The 15005-nt window shown below is 41.9% G+C and overlaps 1 protein-coding gene across 2 annotated transcripts in view; it reads right to left on the bottom strand.

Annotated features, from left to right (window-relative positions):
• CDC5L (cell division cycle 5 like) overlaps positions 1-8540 on the bottom strand; it is a 47894-nt gene extending 39354 nt beyond the window's left edge. The window contains exons 1-5 of one of the 2 annotated variants that reach the window (XR_006717236.1): positions 8202-8530; positions 5808-5911; positions 4166-4327; positions 3445-3572; positions 1972-2071 (exon numbers count right to left, since the gene is read on the bottom strand). Coding sequence is in view for 1 of the 2 variants with exons in the window: in XM_045498427.1 (XP_045354383.1) it covers positions 1972-2071; positions 3445-3572; positions 4166-4327; positions 5808-5911; positions 8202-8246 (539 nt within the window). In the remaining variant the exon portion in view is untranslated. Of the gene's footprint in view, positions 1-1971; positions 2072-3444; positions 3573-4165; positions 4328-5807; positions 5912-8201 lie in introns of both variants that reach the window. The other variant, XM_045498427.1, reaches the window with a different exon arrangement.
• Positions 8541-15005: the final 6465 nt, after the last annotated feature.

The raw sequence follows: 15005 nt of genomic DNA, 5'->3' as shown, positions 1-15005 counted from the left end.
CAAAAAACTAAAACCTACAACCCAGCAATTGCACTACTAGGTATTTATCCAAGGGATACAGGTGTGCTGTTTCGAAGGGACACATGCACCTCAATGTTTATAGCAGCACTATTGACAATAGCCAAAGTATGGAAAGAGCCCAAATCTCCATCGACAAATGAATGCATAAAGAAAATACAGTATATGTATACAATGGAGTTTTACTCAGCAATCAAAAAGAATGAAATCTTGCCATTTGCAACTACATGGATGGAACTGGAGGGTATGATGCTAAGTGAAATTAGTCAGTCAGAGAAAGACAAATACCATATGACTTCACTCATATGAGGACTTTAAGAGACAAAACAGATGAACATAAGGGAAGGGAAACAAAAATAATATAAAAACAGGGAGGGGGACAAAACAGAAGAGACTCATAAATATGGAGAACAAACTGAGGTTTACGGGAGGGGTGGCGGGAAGGGGGATGGGCTACATGGGTCAGGGGCACTAAGGAATCTACTCCTGAAATCATTGTTGCACTAGATGCTACCTGATTTGGATGTAAATTTTAAAAAATTAAAAATAAAATTAAAAAAAAAAAGCTTTAAAACACATCTGTAATTTAGCATTAAAGAAATAGTCCTGCAACGTATTTTACATACAGACCAATCTGGTCTATTACAAGATATATGTACAAGTTAAGACACACAGATTCTATAAGAAAATCTACAAGATAGACCAGAGAAAATTTAAATCTGTAAAACAGTATTTAAAGCAAGCAATACCACTTATACTTAGAGAAGCATCCTTAGCCATGGCTCAAAATTATTTGGTCTCCAAACAACAATGGACGAAAATGGAAAAGTGAATTCTTTTCAACCCTACTCACATTATTTAACCCTAAATAGTGTACAAAATACAAAAATAACTGAAACTGGGCAGAAAATTGAGTATCTCCTCTTGGTTTCTGTTTATTGTTCCAGGCCATTCATACTTCCATTAAGTAACTATTCTGGACTAGTGGCTGGCCAGCTTAGCTATGCCAAGAAGCATCCTCAGGTATGAAAGAATCCTCCACCCCAAGATCTGGCACTTCAAAGTCACTACTGGGGAAACCATCAACATAATGCTAGTCATCAGGTCAGGAAGGACTTCCTAGTGTGGGGACCAAAAACGGCAGCTGTGTAGGCTAGGAAGGTCACCCCAGTACCCAAATTCCAAAAGCTAATAAGCTCTTAGACAATTCAGATTTTCCCTTTAACCACTTCATGGTTTCTGGGCCATAGGAAATGAGCTCAATCATAGATCTAACCAAAAGGAAAAAGGAAGGGGAAAGTGGAGAAAACCTCGAGCAGACGGCAATGATACCACTCACTTTTTAAACAAAAATTTCTAGAAGGGCCTAAAATTTGGTTCAAGGCTCATTAACTCCCTCTACATTCAGCCAAGTTTCTTATTTCACAGCCAATATCTGCACAATACTAATCAAGGAGAGTAAGTAAAAATCACATAGCCTTGTATGTCCTCTAGCCATATGACTCCAAGATGCCTACAACAAATGAAGCTCTCCTATGTTAACCGAACAAATCCAACATAATCAAGCAATTACCTGGGCGTCACTTCTGCCAACATCTTTTACAACATCTCTTTAAAGACGTATTTTTTTCCTGTATCTATTCTATGATGGTTAGGGAGAAAAAAATAAGATTTTTCCAAAGTATAAGGGTGTCTGGCTGGCTCAGAAGAGAAAGTATGCAACTCTTGATCTCAGGGTTATGGATTCAAGCCCCATGCAAGGTGTACAGATTACTAAAAAAATAAACTTAAAAAAAAAAAAAACTTTTCCAAAGTATAAAGGAACTAAAGAGTATTAGCAAAACTGGAATCGGACGATTCTAATTATTACCCAACAGAGTTGACAGATCACAGTTTTATGGGGTCTAAGGATGCACAAACTAATTGTTCAACTACAGATGGAAACAACTATACCTTGCTTCTTCCAACTGTTTCTCTCTTGCTTTCCTCTTGGCTTTCTTTCCCTGAGTATTTGCCAAGCGGGCTCTAGCTTCAGAAAGCATCTCAAGTTCATCTGCAAAAATAGAGAAGAAAAACTAAGTTCTTCAAGAGAAGTGTGGTATGTGAGAGATATACTGTAGTACTTAAGAAGAGAAAAACCATAAATATAATCATTACATGGTGTTGTATGGGTTTTGAAGTCAGAGAAACCAAAGTTAAAAACCAGGCCCACCACTTGCTAGCTCTGTGACCCTGGATAACTTATTTACCCTCCCTGAGCATGTTGCATCATCTATAAAAAGGGAATAACAAGTCTTATTTCACAGGAATGTTGAGAAGAGCTAAGTAAAATATAATAGGTAAAGCATACAAAAGTATTCATTAAATAGTAGCTATAATTACCATATCTCTCATTATCATCAATTAACTGGCACAGCACCAATCATAACAAACTACTGTAAAAACTACTATTTAATTATAAGGAAACAGATACTCTATTAAACAAACCTTTTTTTCCTCAGAAAAGGTTCTTTTCTCCCCTCCAATACATTTCCACGGCTCCCAAAATAGAATAAATTTCATTACTGATGTCTTACAGCAATTCCTGTATAAGGTTGTTGAGTGGAATCACAACTTTTTTTTTTTTTTTTTTTAACAAGATAACTTTTTAAAAAACTCAGATCCCAAGATTACCCACTCCATGCTGCAGCTTACTGACTCAGATCTCCTGGGGAGACCCTGGTACTTGTATTTTTAGAAGGTCACCACGTAACAATGATGCAGGTAGGAACCACTACTTTTAAACTTTTAAATTTTAAAATTTCAACAAACATTCGCTGAACACTTCACAACATCTCTGTTGAGGTAAGATAGCTATCATTATTCTCTATCTAGCAGAAAAGAGAATCAAATCTCAGAAGGATTATGATCTTGCCTAAGATCAATAGCTAATAAGTGGCAGGCAGGAGACTAAAATCCAGTTCCTCTGATTCTTGATTCAGTGTCTGAAGAAGGCATCATGAGTCTGCCTCCTAGTACCGCACTGCTGCCTTAACACAAAGATTAAATTACCTGCCTGAAGTCAAAATAGTTAACAGGACTGAACTCCAAATCCTGTCGTGGTGCCTCTCTCCACAGAATGGGAAGGAGAAAACAGAACTCTCAAGGGCTTACAACTAGCCTTTAGGAAATCTGTCCAGTATTATTACGCTGCTTAATTTATTAAATGAAATGAAAAATCAAAAAATAAAGAGACACTGTCCAGAAAAAACAATTACTCTATAATAGAAGACTGGACACAATTAGAGAAGAGAGAAAAACAACTGCAGACAGAACTGGGGTTCTAAAAAGTCAGAGGAGCTTAAAAAGAAAACTCAAAGAGTTAAAAAGAGGCCTGAGGACTCTATGGTTACCAAAGAAATAAAGTCCTCAGAAGCACGCACTCACCCTCATCCATATCAATCGGATCAGGCCGTGCTGGTTTTGTTTCTGGATTTGGATCTATTTCCCCAGGTTTAAGTTTTCGTGGATCATCTGTCGTTTCCTCTTCATTGTCTCTTTGTGCAGCTTTATCCCTAGAAAAAAGCCCATAAAAGTTAGTCACACTATCACACCATTCAGTCTTAAGAAACACCAGGTTTCCTAGCACTGGCACTCTTTTCTTTCAAAAACCCAACAGATGGACATTCACAAAATAAAGTGATTCTACTTTAGAGATGGTATTCAAATTCTAATTTCAGTGAGTGTTCCATTCACTATGAAACAGAATCCAAGGAGCTCCTTAATCACAAATGCAATAAAGTCATACAAAAAAAAAAAAAAAACCTTTTCGTGAAGAACCAAGATGTTCTGGTTCACTCTTAGCAATGTAATTACGGGTGTAATTATGGGTGATTATTAGCTTTTTCACCATTTTTTCCCTAATTTTCTAAAAAAATAGAATATGTATGATTATATAATTTTAAGTTACTCTTTCAAAAAGCATGTAACAAGTATGTAATATTATCAATAACATGAGACTTAAGAGTATATAATCCGATAGCTTTAGCTCCTTTGGCTTTACTCAGATCTGTAACTGAATGTTTAAACACAGAAAATGCTAAACGCTTATTCAGCCTCATTCAGGAGATATACATACATTTTAATACTGATTTGGAAATTCACTTACAAAAGAAACTCATAGTGTTCCAAGCACTGGGCAGCTGTTCTTCCAATGATTGGCGCAATGGTCCTCCACTGAGTTGGCATCAACTTGGCCAAGTGCAATAGTTTCTCCTCTTCTTCTCGGGACCATTCTGTTTTCTTAATGCTTGGATCTAGCCACTCATACCTATTAAAATGATACCATTTGATACATTCATTAGTCACTCGGCATGAATATCCTATTTACACATTAGATATACTAACTTCTGGTGTCTGAAAAACACAAGCTAACTCTCACCCTTCAATTACAAAAGCTGTTCTTTTTAACACTATTTGGTTAACTTTACCCCATTTACTATTCCCTATCTCACTGACTTCTACTGTTTTTTCTAATTATGCAAGACTAGTAATGCTTGAAAAAGGTACCCTAACTGAAACATGATCATATGCCTTCTTTCTCTACTATCAATTGTTTTCATTTATTTTACACTTTATTAGAGGTTTTGAAATTACCTGAAATAAGACAGTACCACCTCACATTTTTAGTGTTTCTAGTTTTCATAGTACTTTCTCACACTTTTTTTTAATTTTATTTAAGTAATCTCTACACCCAACATGGGGTTCAAACTCCCAACCCCAAGATCATGAGTCACATGCTCTTCTGCCTGAGCCAGCCAGGTGCCCCTCTCCTACTTTGATTCAATTCTCACAATACCCTGGCTTACTTTAAGTATCTGACTTATACTCACTAAATGCTTCCCAATATCATATGATTTTGGAGTTTTTTAATTTAAGTAAAACTACTATGCCATCCTCTATCTTTCCTATTGCCCAACCCAACCCACCTTTTCCATCCAGTCTACTTAGCTGCAATTAAGATACAAGCCTTACTAAATATTGGGGCAGGAGCTTAGCTCCACTAAGACAAGCAGAAATCAAAACTTCTTCAGGCTGAGGACAATCTTCCTCTTTGGGATCCAATCTCTACATTCTGATCCTTTCTCCCACCCAGGTGCCTAGGAAATGAAATCATTCTTGTACAATCCAAAATATGATCTTAGTACCACATGGGTCAAGGCTGGGGCCAGATCACTCATGCCAAGAGCTTAATGTGTCCACTACCCTGTGACTTAAAAGGAGACACCACAGGTGCAGTGTTAAGTTATATTTTGGGATAGCAAATACACAATATTTCAACCATGTTGATGAGAAAAACTCACTACTGTGAGCTAGCCTAGAAAATTAACCATTATTTATCATTAATTTCTTTGAGAAAGTAAGTTCTAAATCAACTTACAAATTTTTGGAACACAATCCACTTACAAGCTGGGGTCCATCAGTACTAAAAGTAAATTTATTTTATGCTTAACAAAACACTCTCAAGCACATTAACTCATCTGTACCTCGTATCTCCATCAGTTAGTAAGGATTATTATCCCCAATTGGGAGAAAACAGAGACAGGAAAGAGGGTATAAAAAAAATGCCTTGCCTAAGATCACACAGGAAGCAAGTGACAGCTAAGGCTTAAATCTAAATTCCCATCTCCTACTCCATACTTTCTGTTGTATCACACTGCCTGCTTTCTTTGGCAAGGTTCAAAGAACTGACATTTTCCTCATCATAATTAAGGTCGCTTTCTGTTTTCCACTCATTAAGTGGTACATACCATCTGGCTTTGCACTGCTTTGCTGATTTTCTATGCAGCAGTGAGGCAATCCTAGACCACTGGTTTTTTCCATATTTCATTACTGCTGCTTTCAGAATTTCATCCTAAAAAAATTGTCAAGGAAAAACAATATATTCAATCACAAAATTCCAAGTGAGAACAGACAAAATTTCTCCCTAGGATTGATAGGGAGAAAAGTCATAAACACACACACACACACACACACACACACACAAAGACCAAGGTCTGGAAAAAAAATACAAAAATTTCATTTACTATAACAAACAACAAGCCAGAATTGGCAAAATGCAAAATATTAAGAAGAAATCCCTCCGAAGAACATCCTACCCTCCCTAATACACAACCTCCCCACCCTAATAAACTGGGAGTGAGTACAGCCCAATCTGAGAAACACTACCTGGCAGTGATTAACAAAAAGTACTCCCCAACGTTTGGCTGTCATTCTCAAAAGGATACAGCTCCATCATTTATTCATTCACTCAAAAAACATTTCCTATTTCCTGTACCAGGTCTTCCATACTTAAAAAAAGAGAATGAAATAGGTCTCATCCAGCCCTCAAGAAGCAAAGCAAGACTCTGGGAATCCATTCTCCACTCCAGTTTACAAATGTCATTTTCTCTCCAGTCCCATAACCCCTGCTCTGACCCAAAAATCCACAGGTATAACTCGAGAATTAAGTATTTTTCCCCTACTACACCAGTCAGCTCTTCTTCTAGCCTTTAGTTATTGTTTCACCAGGGCACCCATTCTGCTTTGGAATTCACTACTCCCCGGGGAGTCCAGAAAGCTAAGCCATAGATAGACACCAAGGATAACAGAGCGACAGATGAACGCACTTGGGGCATCTTACTTTTAGGCTTTTTTCCACATTGAACTTGTGATACATGCCTCATATATGAGCCACTCCACCCCATCCCACCCCCTACCTCATCATCAGAGATTTAAAAAGACTGCAGGGCTTTGGCCACTACACAGGAATCCTGCTGTTACTTGATTTTGTACATCTGTCTCTCCCCCAGAAATCATCTCTTCTCCAATTTAAACAGCCTGGTTCCCTCTGTACAAACTGTGAGACAAGGTTGTCACTGATTTTACGTGTCACTTTGTTACAATACGCATCTTGAAGTAAAAAATAGCAACTGTCCACCCTACTAGATTCATTCTGCAACCATTTGCCAAAAAAATTATTTCATGGTGGTTACTGTCCGAGGTTCTAGGGATTCCAAGACCTGGTTCTCTTGCAGTGCTGTCTGCTGGGGAAAAGCAATGTCAACTAGCACTTACCGAAAGACTACTACGTGCCAGACTCTATTCTAAATGTTGATTCATTTAATCTATAAAAGATTGCTGTTACTATTATCACCCCCAGTAGAAAACTGAGGCTCTGAAAGGTTAAGAAACCTATCGGCATCACCCAGAAGAATATGATGCTTGCAAAAAGATAAAACATGCTATATCAGATGGATGAAAGATGTACCATGGGGCCACTTATTTTTACAGGGTGACAGGGAAAAATTCAAGAGTTTCTGAACTGGGTTTTGAAGGATGGTCAGAAAGATGTCAAGCAGTAGGGCATTCTGAGAGGGCACAAGAAGTAAAAAGACACAACATAAAAAGATAAGATGTGCTCCTGAAACTGAAAGTTCAGTGCACTATGAACACAAAATGCATCAAAATCTTACTTGTATTTTACTTTTTCTCTATTGCCCTTTAGCTAGCCATTGGCATTATCCATTGCGTTTCTGAAGCAAAGAGACTACTGCAGGTAGTTTGTCCTATCTGGTTTCTATCCTGGCTGAGGCGGAGGGACAGGAAGAGACAGGCCTTAGGATCCGTAGTGAGGGCAAACAAGTTATGCCTTGATAAGAGATAACAAGAGGGATGCGGGCATACACGGGCCCTGAACTTGGCACTAAAGCTGCTTCCCCTCCGCAAGGAAGTCAATGAAGGAACAAAGTTGTGGCCACAGCACTTCTCTATATTTTAGCAGAGAAGCACAATGCCCAGGCTGAGGGACGGGGGTGTGCCAGATAACCAACTCTCCCAGAAGTCCTATCCCGCCCCTTCTACACAGTGAGCTCCTCCATGGCAGGGGCGCGTCCTCAATTCAACAAATATTCACTTAGGGCCTAACAAGTGCCTGGCACGTCAAGTGATTAAATCACGGTCCCTGTCCTTGAGGTGCTCTGATGACTCAAGGCCGGACATCAAGTTAAGACCTCGAGGGTCCGCCCCGCGCTGCACCCCACCCCCAGCACCACGCCCACGTAGACCCCGCAGGGTATCCTCCTCGCCTCCCCGACCTCCGCGCGCGTGCGCACAAGCCGCCGGAGGGGGCGGAGGGCAGCGGACGGCGGGAAAGGGGGACTTACCTCGGTATTCCTCCACACGCCTCCCTTGATCATAATTCGAGGCATCTTGGCTGCGGGGTGTCTCGGCAAGCGGCCGAGAGGAGCTTCACAGAAGTAGTAACGGCGCTACGGCCACGGGACCTGAAGCCGACACTTCCTCCAAGCGCGACCTTCTGGTTTGAAGAGATGTGCGCAGGCGCAAGGTGGGGGGCGGGGGGAGCAGAGTAGCAAGTCTCGCGAGAACCGAGGCTGCTGAAAGGACTAAGTGCCTTGTTGTTATAGCTCTGGTCTGGGAAGACTGACAGAAACCCATCAAGCCCCTCTGGCTAAAGCGCTCTACGCCCCGCGCATGTCCAGAACAGGTCGAAGGAAACCACGACTCTCGCGAGATACCGCCGGTGGCTCTTAGTAAGCAAGGTTATGGTGGGATTGATCGTGAGGTCACCTAGTGGCGGAGAAAGGGAACGTCACGCGTGCAGAATTAGCCAGCTGGTTTAGGAAGAGCTTTGTTAACTTATTAATTTAGCATTTTATTAGGCATGTAACTAATAGGAATTTACTCGCGGAATACTCATGAAAAGGAAATAATTTAACCCTAATTTTTTTTTAAGTTTATTTTGAGAGCGTGGGCTCGTGAGCGAGGGAGGGGCAGAGAGAGAGAAAGAGGGAGAGAGAATCCCAGACAGCCTCCGCGCTGTCAGTGCAGAGTCCAGCGCCAGGCTCAAACTGAAGAACGAGGATATCATGACCTGAGCTGAAATCAAGAGTGGGAGGCTTAACCAACTGAGCCACCCAGGCATCCGTAACCCTAAATTTTTTAAGCTGTAAAATAGGGATAATAGTATAGCAACCTCATAGGGTCGTCCTAAGGATTAAATGAGATCATAAACCTAGCCCAGTATCTGATACATATAACTGCCCCCAAAAGTGGCAGCTGTTATTACAAGAAAGGCAACTTCAGATGATCAGTGATTGTCCCAGAAACCCACAAAAATATCTCATCAGTTTTTCATATATTTCTATTCAATCTATGTGGATTAATAATAAAGTGTTACCATTGATAGGCACTGGTATTAGACAAACTCAGGTTGGATTGAAATCTTCGCTCTCTCATTAGCTTGGGTAATAACCTTGCTGAATCTCAGTATCCTCATCTAAAAAGTGGAGTTAACAATTCCTACCTACATAAATTTGGGTGGCAAATTAATTGATACATACCTAAAAACCCAATGAGGTAGAGCTTGTCAAAATGCTATTCCAGCACCCAGGGACTCACTCAGTGTCTACCATTTCTACGATGTAAGTCATGCCCCCTAAGGGCATGCATTATACAACCTGCCCATTGGGACAGAGCAACCCTGTCAAAATGTCCCCCAAGACACCCTTGAACATGCAGACTGCATGTCTCACTTAAGGATTCAGAAAATGCAACATCATGCCACTTCCATAATGTCTAAAACCAAACCCAATAGCCATGAACACAAGAGACTGTCCTCCGACGTCGCGTGCACTGGCCAAACCCCCACACTATCACCCAAGCTTCACCAGCCAGGGCTCAAGAGTCCCCACAAAGAGGCCATCACCATCCCAGCTGGCAACACTAGAACTAAGAGAGAGGCATGCTATATCTCCCCGCCTTGAGCACCCGAGAATGAACCAACCTTGCTGACACCTTGATTTCTGATTTCCAGCCTCCTGAACTGTGAGAGATTAAATTTCTCTCACCGTAAACCACCCAGTTTGTGGTTTGTTACAGCATCCCTAGGAAACAAAAAAGCTCCCTTTTTAATATAACATTTCCAAACAAAGTTGACCCTGGAAACATTTTTTCTTATACTATCTATTGGTATTTAGGAAACACAATTTGAGAAACTCTGGCCCAGGAAAAAGAAATTGCCTGCCTCACTCGGTCAGTGGAGCATGTGACACTCGATCACAGGGTGGTGAGTTCAAGCCCCACGTTGGGTGTAGAGAATACTTAAAAATAAAATCTTTCTTAAAGGCGGGGGGTTGGGGGGTGGCACCTGGGTGGCTTAGTTCGTTGAGCATCAGACTTCAGCTCAGGTCGCGGTCTCACGATTCATGGGTTCAAGCCCTGCATCAGGCTTTGCACTGACAGTGTGGAGCCTGCTTCAGATTCTGTGTCTCCCTCTCTCTCTGCTCCTCCCCCCTCCCCAATAATAAACATTAAAAGTATTTTTTTAAGAAGTTGGCAGTCCATCCAGCTTACAAAGGAGTAACAGGGATGTTAGCAGGAGGGTTTGTAGGTTGCAATGTCCCCCATTTCTCCACCTCTCATTCCTTTCTGAGGAACCGGTTCTGACTGGCTTAACCTTGCTTAGCCAAGAAAACAATCGAAATTCTAGTTTCCTCCTTGTCCAGTTTTTACCATCAAATTGTGCAGGAAAAGGGCTAAAGTTAGGGTCAGAAGCCTGTGACAATACCAAGACATTGGGGGCTGGGGTTATAATCTTCATCATCTCCCCAAATAAGCAGATGGAATTTCAGTAGAAACACTGTGCTGCTTTGCAAATACAATTTCAAGACCTCTAGGCCTGCCCTGTCTATTGGATTGCTACCCCTAAGCCTTTCCCTTCCATTTAGAAACCCTTCAGCTAATGTTGGAAAAAGCTAATGTCTGGGTAGACATGAAATTCCACGCACCCTAAGTGCTGGTAATTCATACCGTAATGCTAACCATGGTTAATCATCTAAGTTGGCTTGGGGATGCCTGGGTGGCTCAGTCAGTTAACCTTCGGTCTCTTGATTTCTGCTCAGGTCACGATCTCACAATTCGATTCTTTAGTTTGAGCCATGCATCAGGCTCTGTGCCGACAGTGCAAAGCCTGCTTGAGATTCTCTCTCTCCCCCTCTGTCTCTGCCCCTCCCCCACCTCAAAATAAACTTTATTTTTTTAATATGAAATTTGTCAAATTGGTTTCCGTACAACACCCAGTGCTCATCCCAACAGGTGCCCTCCTCGATGCCCATCACCCATTTTCCCCTCCCTCCTACCCCCCTAAATAAACTTAAAAAAAAAAAAAACAACAAAATAAACTGGTTTGGGTTTCGCCTACTGATGCTTCTTCATGGTGGACCCAGTTGTAGTTTGTAGTCTTTTTCTCAGGTGCTCATATTCATTATTTCTAGGGAGTCCCCTACGCCCTGGGGTGGCAAAGTGTTCCCAAAGAGGATTTGGGTTTTTTTCTCAGGCCACAGAGTTTCAGAGCTCTCTTTGAGCGCCTATCTTGGTTTGGGATCAATATTCTGATCAGGTTATTTATTATCTAGACCCTGCATCCACATGGCACAGGCTTGAGATTCATATTTCTCACAGGAGCCTTTTTTCTACATTCACGTACCAGTCCCCAGATGCATATACCCAACTACATCCCAAACAATTCCACTCTGTGTGTGTCACAGTTTCCTCAAATTCAACTTCCCAAAATTGAGCTCCCCCTAGAAGACTTCCCCAGCATTCTCTATTTCAGCAAATAGCACAGGGCTGCCGTGTACGGTTGTGTAAGTAGTTCACTGCACAGGGACAGAAGGGGGCTGAAATCTACCTGGCACACTGCTTACCAGGCAATGCATCCATACGACTATCTCCCCCAAGAGGGCATCTTTCCCTAAGTGTATAAAGACACCACATGCTGCCCTGGCAAGGGCACCACCAGCCACCTGGTTGCTACTTGTCCTTTTCCATACCTTCCCCCTACCCATATCCAAGTCTTTTTACCTCCTAGTTAGCCCTCAAATCCATCTCCTTTGTGCCACTTCTGTAAGTTGCCAGATTTAGCAAATAAAAATACAGAACTCCCAGTTAAACTTCAATTTCAAGTAAAAACAAAACAAAACAAAACATATTTTTAGTATAATTATGTCTCATGGGTCCATTCCGTCCTCTCTAAGAGGACCCCGCGTGTTACACCAACCCACACTGTACCCAAACAAAAGAGCACGTTTCTAACCAGATGATCCTAGCCACGCTCACACCATCACCCCTAAAAGCTGCCCCCACACCATATTTATATTTGGTGGAAACCAACACATTTCCTCAGAAAACAAGTCATGGGGTGGGGAGTGGTTCAGTTGGTTGAGCGTCAGACTCTTGATTTTGGCTCAGGTATTGATTTTGGCTCAGGTCATGATGCCAGGGTCGTGGGATCAAGCCCCACATCGGATTCCACACCGAATGTGAAGCCTACTTAATATCCTCTCACTTTCTCCCTCTGTCCCTCGCCCCCACTCAGTCTTTCTCTCTAAATTAAATTAAATTAAATTAAATTAAATTAAACAAGTCATTGGTATATTTGGCTTCTCTTCGGATATGAGGCTGGGCCTCCTCCCCCATGCACATTAAGAAATGTTTACTTTTCATATTAGTATTTCTTACAAGGTCCGGGTTTCAGAGCCTCAGTGTTGGTTCCTCAAGTCGGTAGTGGCGCCCCCATCTCCAGGGAGGGTTCGGGCCATAACTCTTCCTAGAGTTGCCCAGCATCAGAAAGACACCACATGGGTCCCCACGTCCTTTCCCAGAGCCCACAGGGAACTTGGCCAGTAGACCCCCTGCAAGTGCCCCATCTACATCAGGCCCATTGCTCAGTTTCGGGTCAAGGTATCACGGTGTCCTGATTTTCCAGCCGAGAAAGAAAAGCCTCTCCGTCAGTAGCATGATCTGGAGGAGCTCCAGCACTGATATATTTCAGCAAGAAATCCTATACACGAGGCTTTTATCTGCCCAGCTTTTAAGGATCAAAGGCCTAAGAGCAAAAGGAAACAGTCTAACCAAATTGGGTAGCTCATACCAGAAATGTGGACAATTAATGAAATTATACAGAATATTCATAACCCGTTTGTGGAACTGTAAAAGTTTAACATCCAAATATCTTAACATTTTGATGACTAGGAGTGCAGAGACTATAGAAACAGTCTTGGAATTGTCTTCATTTAGCTTATTTGGACTTGAGTGTCACCAGCTGTATAACATAATATTCCCTCCAGTCCACAGAGGCCAGTTTTCATTCTTCCCAGGATCTGAAATTAGAATACCCTGTGTACAATATGAAGTTGTTCCTCTAATGAATCTACTTGGAAATGTCATGGACAGGTTGCTTCCATTAAGCGTGAGAGTTTCAGTGATTGAAAGTAGGAGGCGAACACACACACACACACGTACACACATGTGCACCTGCACCCACATGCTTATTTACCAAGGAACCTGAAGTGAGGTGAGGGGGGTTTTCACGCCTTAAAAGGTCCAACATTTTTGTGCCTAGGAAGAAAGGACTGGGACAGCTAGGACACCCACATATTTTTGCCATTTGGCCATTTAGTCTATGCCTTACTCTCCCCATAAGGTTTGTGAGTTTGAGCCCTGCGTCGGGCTCTGTGCTAACAGCCTAGAGCCTGGAGCCTGCTTGGGATTCCATGTCTCCCTCTCTCTCTGCCCCTCCCCTACTCGCGCTCTCTCTCTCTCTCTCTCAAAACTAAGCAAACCTAAAAAAAAAATGATATAGACCTCTTTGAAATCTTGAGGCCGCTATACATCTTCCAAAACTGTACTCTGGGTGTTTTTCTCAATACCTTTGTTATATAGGACTCCTTCCCTCCAAAACACTAGGGTCCCCTCTGAGAGCAGTTTCCTGGTCCACCTAGATAATCCCACCTAGAAATTCCTGCAGAATCCTTTTTTGCATCTATATCGTGTTCTCCATTATCCATCCAACACAGGTGGTTGCCACTGAGTTTTTTATATTTTAAATAATAGAAGCACAAAAGTTCTCTTTTACAGGAGTAGGTGTCTTTGAGAAAATTTGTTGGCAGCCTCTTTTTCTTCCTTTTCTAAATTATTTGGTTTTGTTTGTTTGTTTGTTTGTTTGTTTATTTATTTATTGTGGATTTTGTCGGGGACAGCGGTGAGCTTTGCATCCCAGGCGCAAGGAAACCAGCGCAGAGGTATGCTGATGCTAACCCAAAGAGTGGCCAGACACAGTTGCTGGCCGTGGCCACCATGTTGTCTTCTAGTTGATCCAAAGGCGTGTATAAAGACAGCAAGAATGTACTCCGTTCTAAACCCGCTTCATTTACTTCACTTATTGGCTACCTCTGGAGACAATGTTTTCACAGAGAAAGAAGTCGTGTCTCGTGTCTCGAACAATTTGGAGTCTCAGCATGGACCCCAGTTCTCTCTTTGCGCTTTAACGTTTCGCGAGACCAGACCCACAGCCCTCATTAGCCAGCCAGTGGGGTCTCCTTAGTAAAGGAGATCGGCTATGAAGATGCTGAGTCACTGGCTTGACTGCCGAGGGTCACAGCCTGAATGTATATGGTTGGCTTTTATTCCTATCTTTTCTTCCAAATATTTGCTTCTCGCCTGATTGATGAAAGGCCCTAAGACTCACGACTGGCACTCACTGAGCTCTCGTCCTGCTGGGCTGTGTGGTCAAACAAATACAGGAGTGAGGGAGGGAGTTACAGGGGCAATGGTATGAGTCGCCTGTGGCGATCCAGCCTTCACATTTTTCTGACATGTACCACGTGAATAGTAGAGAAAATCTCGAATGGTATTAATGAGAATAGTTTTACCAAACTAAAGCTGACAGCTACATTTTACCATTGATATGAGGGCATTCTTAGAAAACGAAATTTAACTGACTAAAACTGAAGGTGGACCGTCAGAGAATTGTTATCAATGTTAGGTTCCCCGAACTTGTTATTTTGTATTGCAACTGTTGGCGCATAACCTTGACCTTAGGAGATGCATATCGAAGTATATAGTATGTAGGAGCACAGGGTGATGATGTCTGCCACTCCTTCTCAAAC

This window comes from Leopardus geoffroyi, chromosome B2 (assembly GCF_018350155.1).
Source record: "Leopardus geoffroyi isolate Oge1 chromosome B2, O.geoffroyi_Oge1_pat1.0, whole genome shotgun sequence".
NCBI classification, from domain to species: domain Eukaryota; kingdom Metazoa; phylum Chordata; class Mammalia; order Carnivora; family Felidae; genus Leopardus; species Leopardus geoffroyi.
Note: the sequence above shows the minus strand (reverse complement) of the source record. Positions and strands in the feature narration are given on the sequence as shown.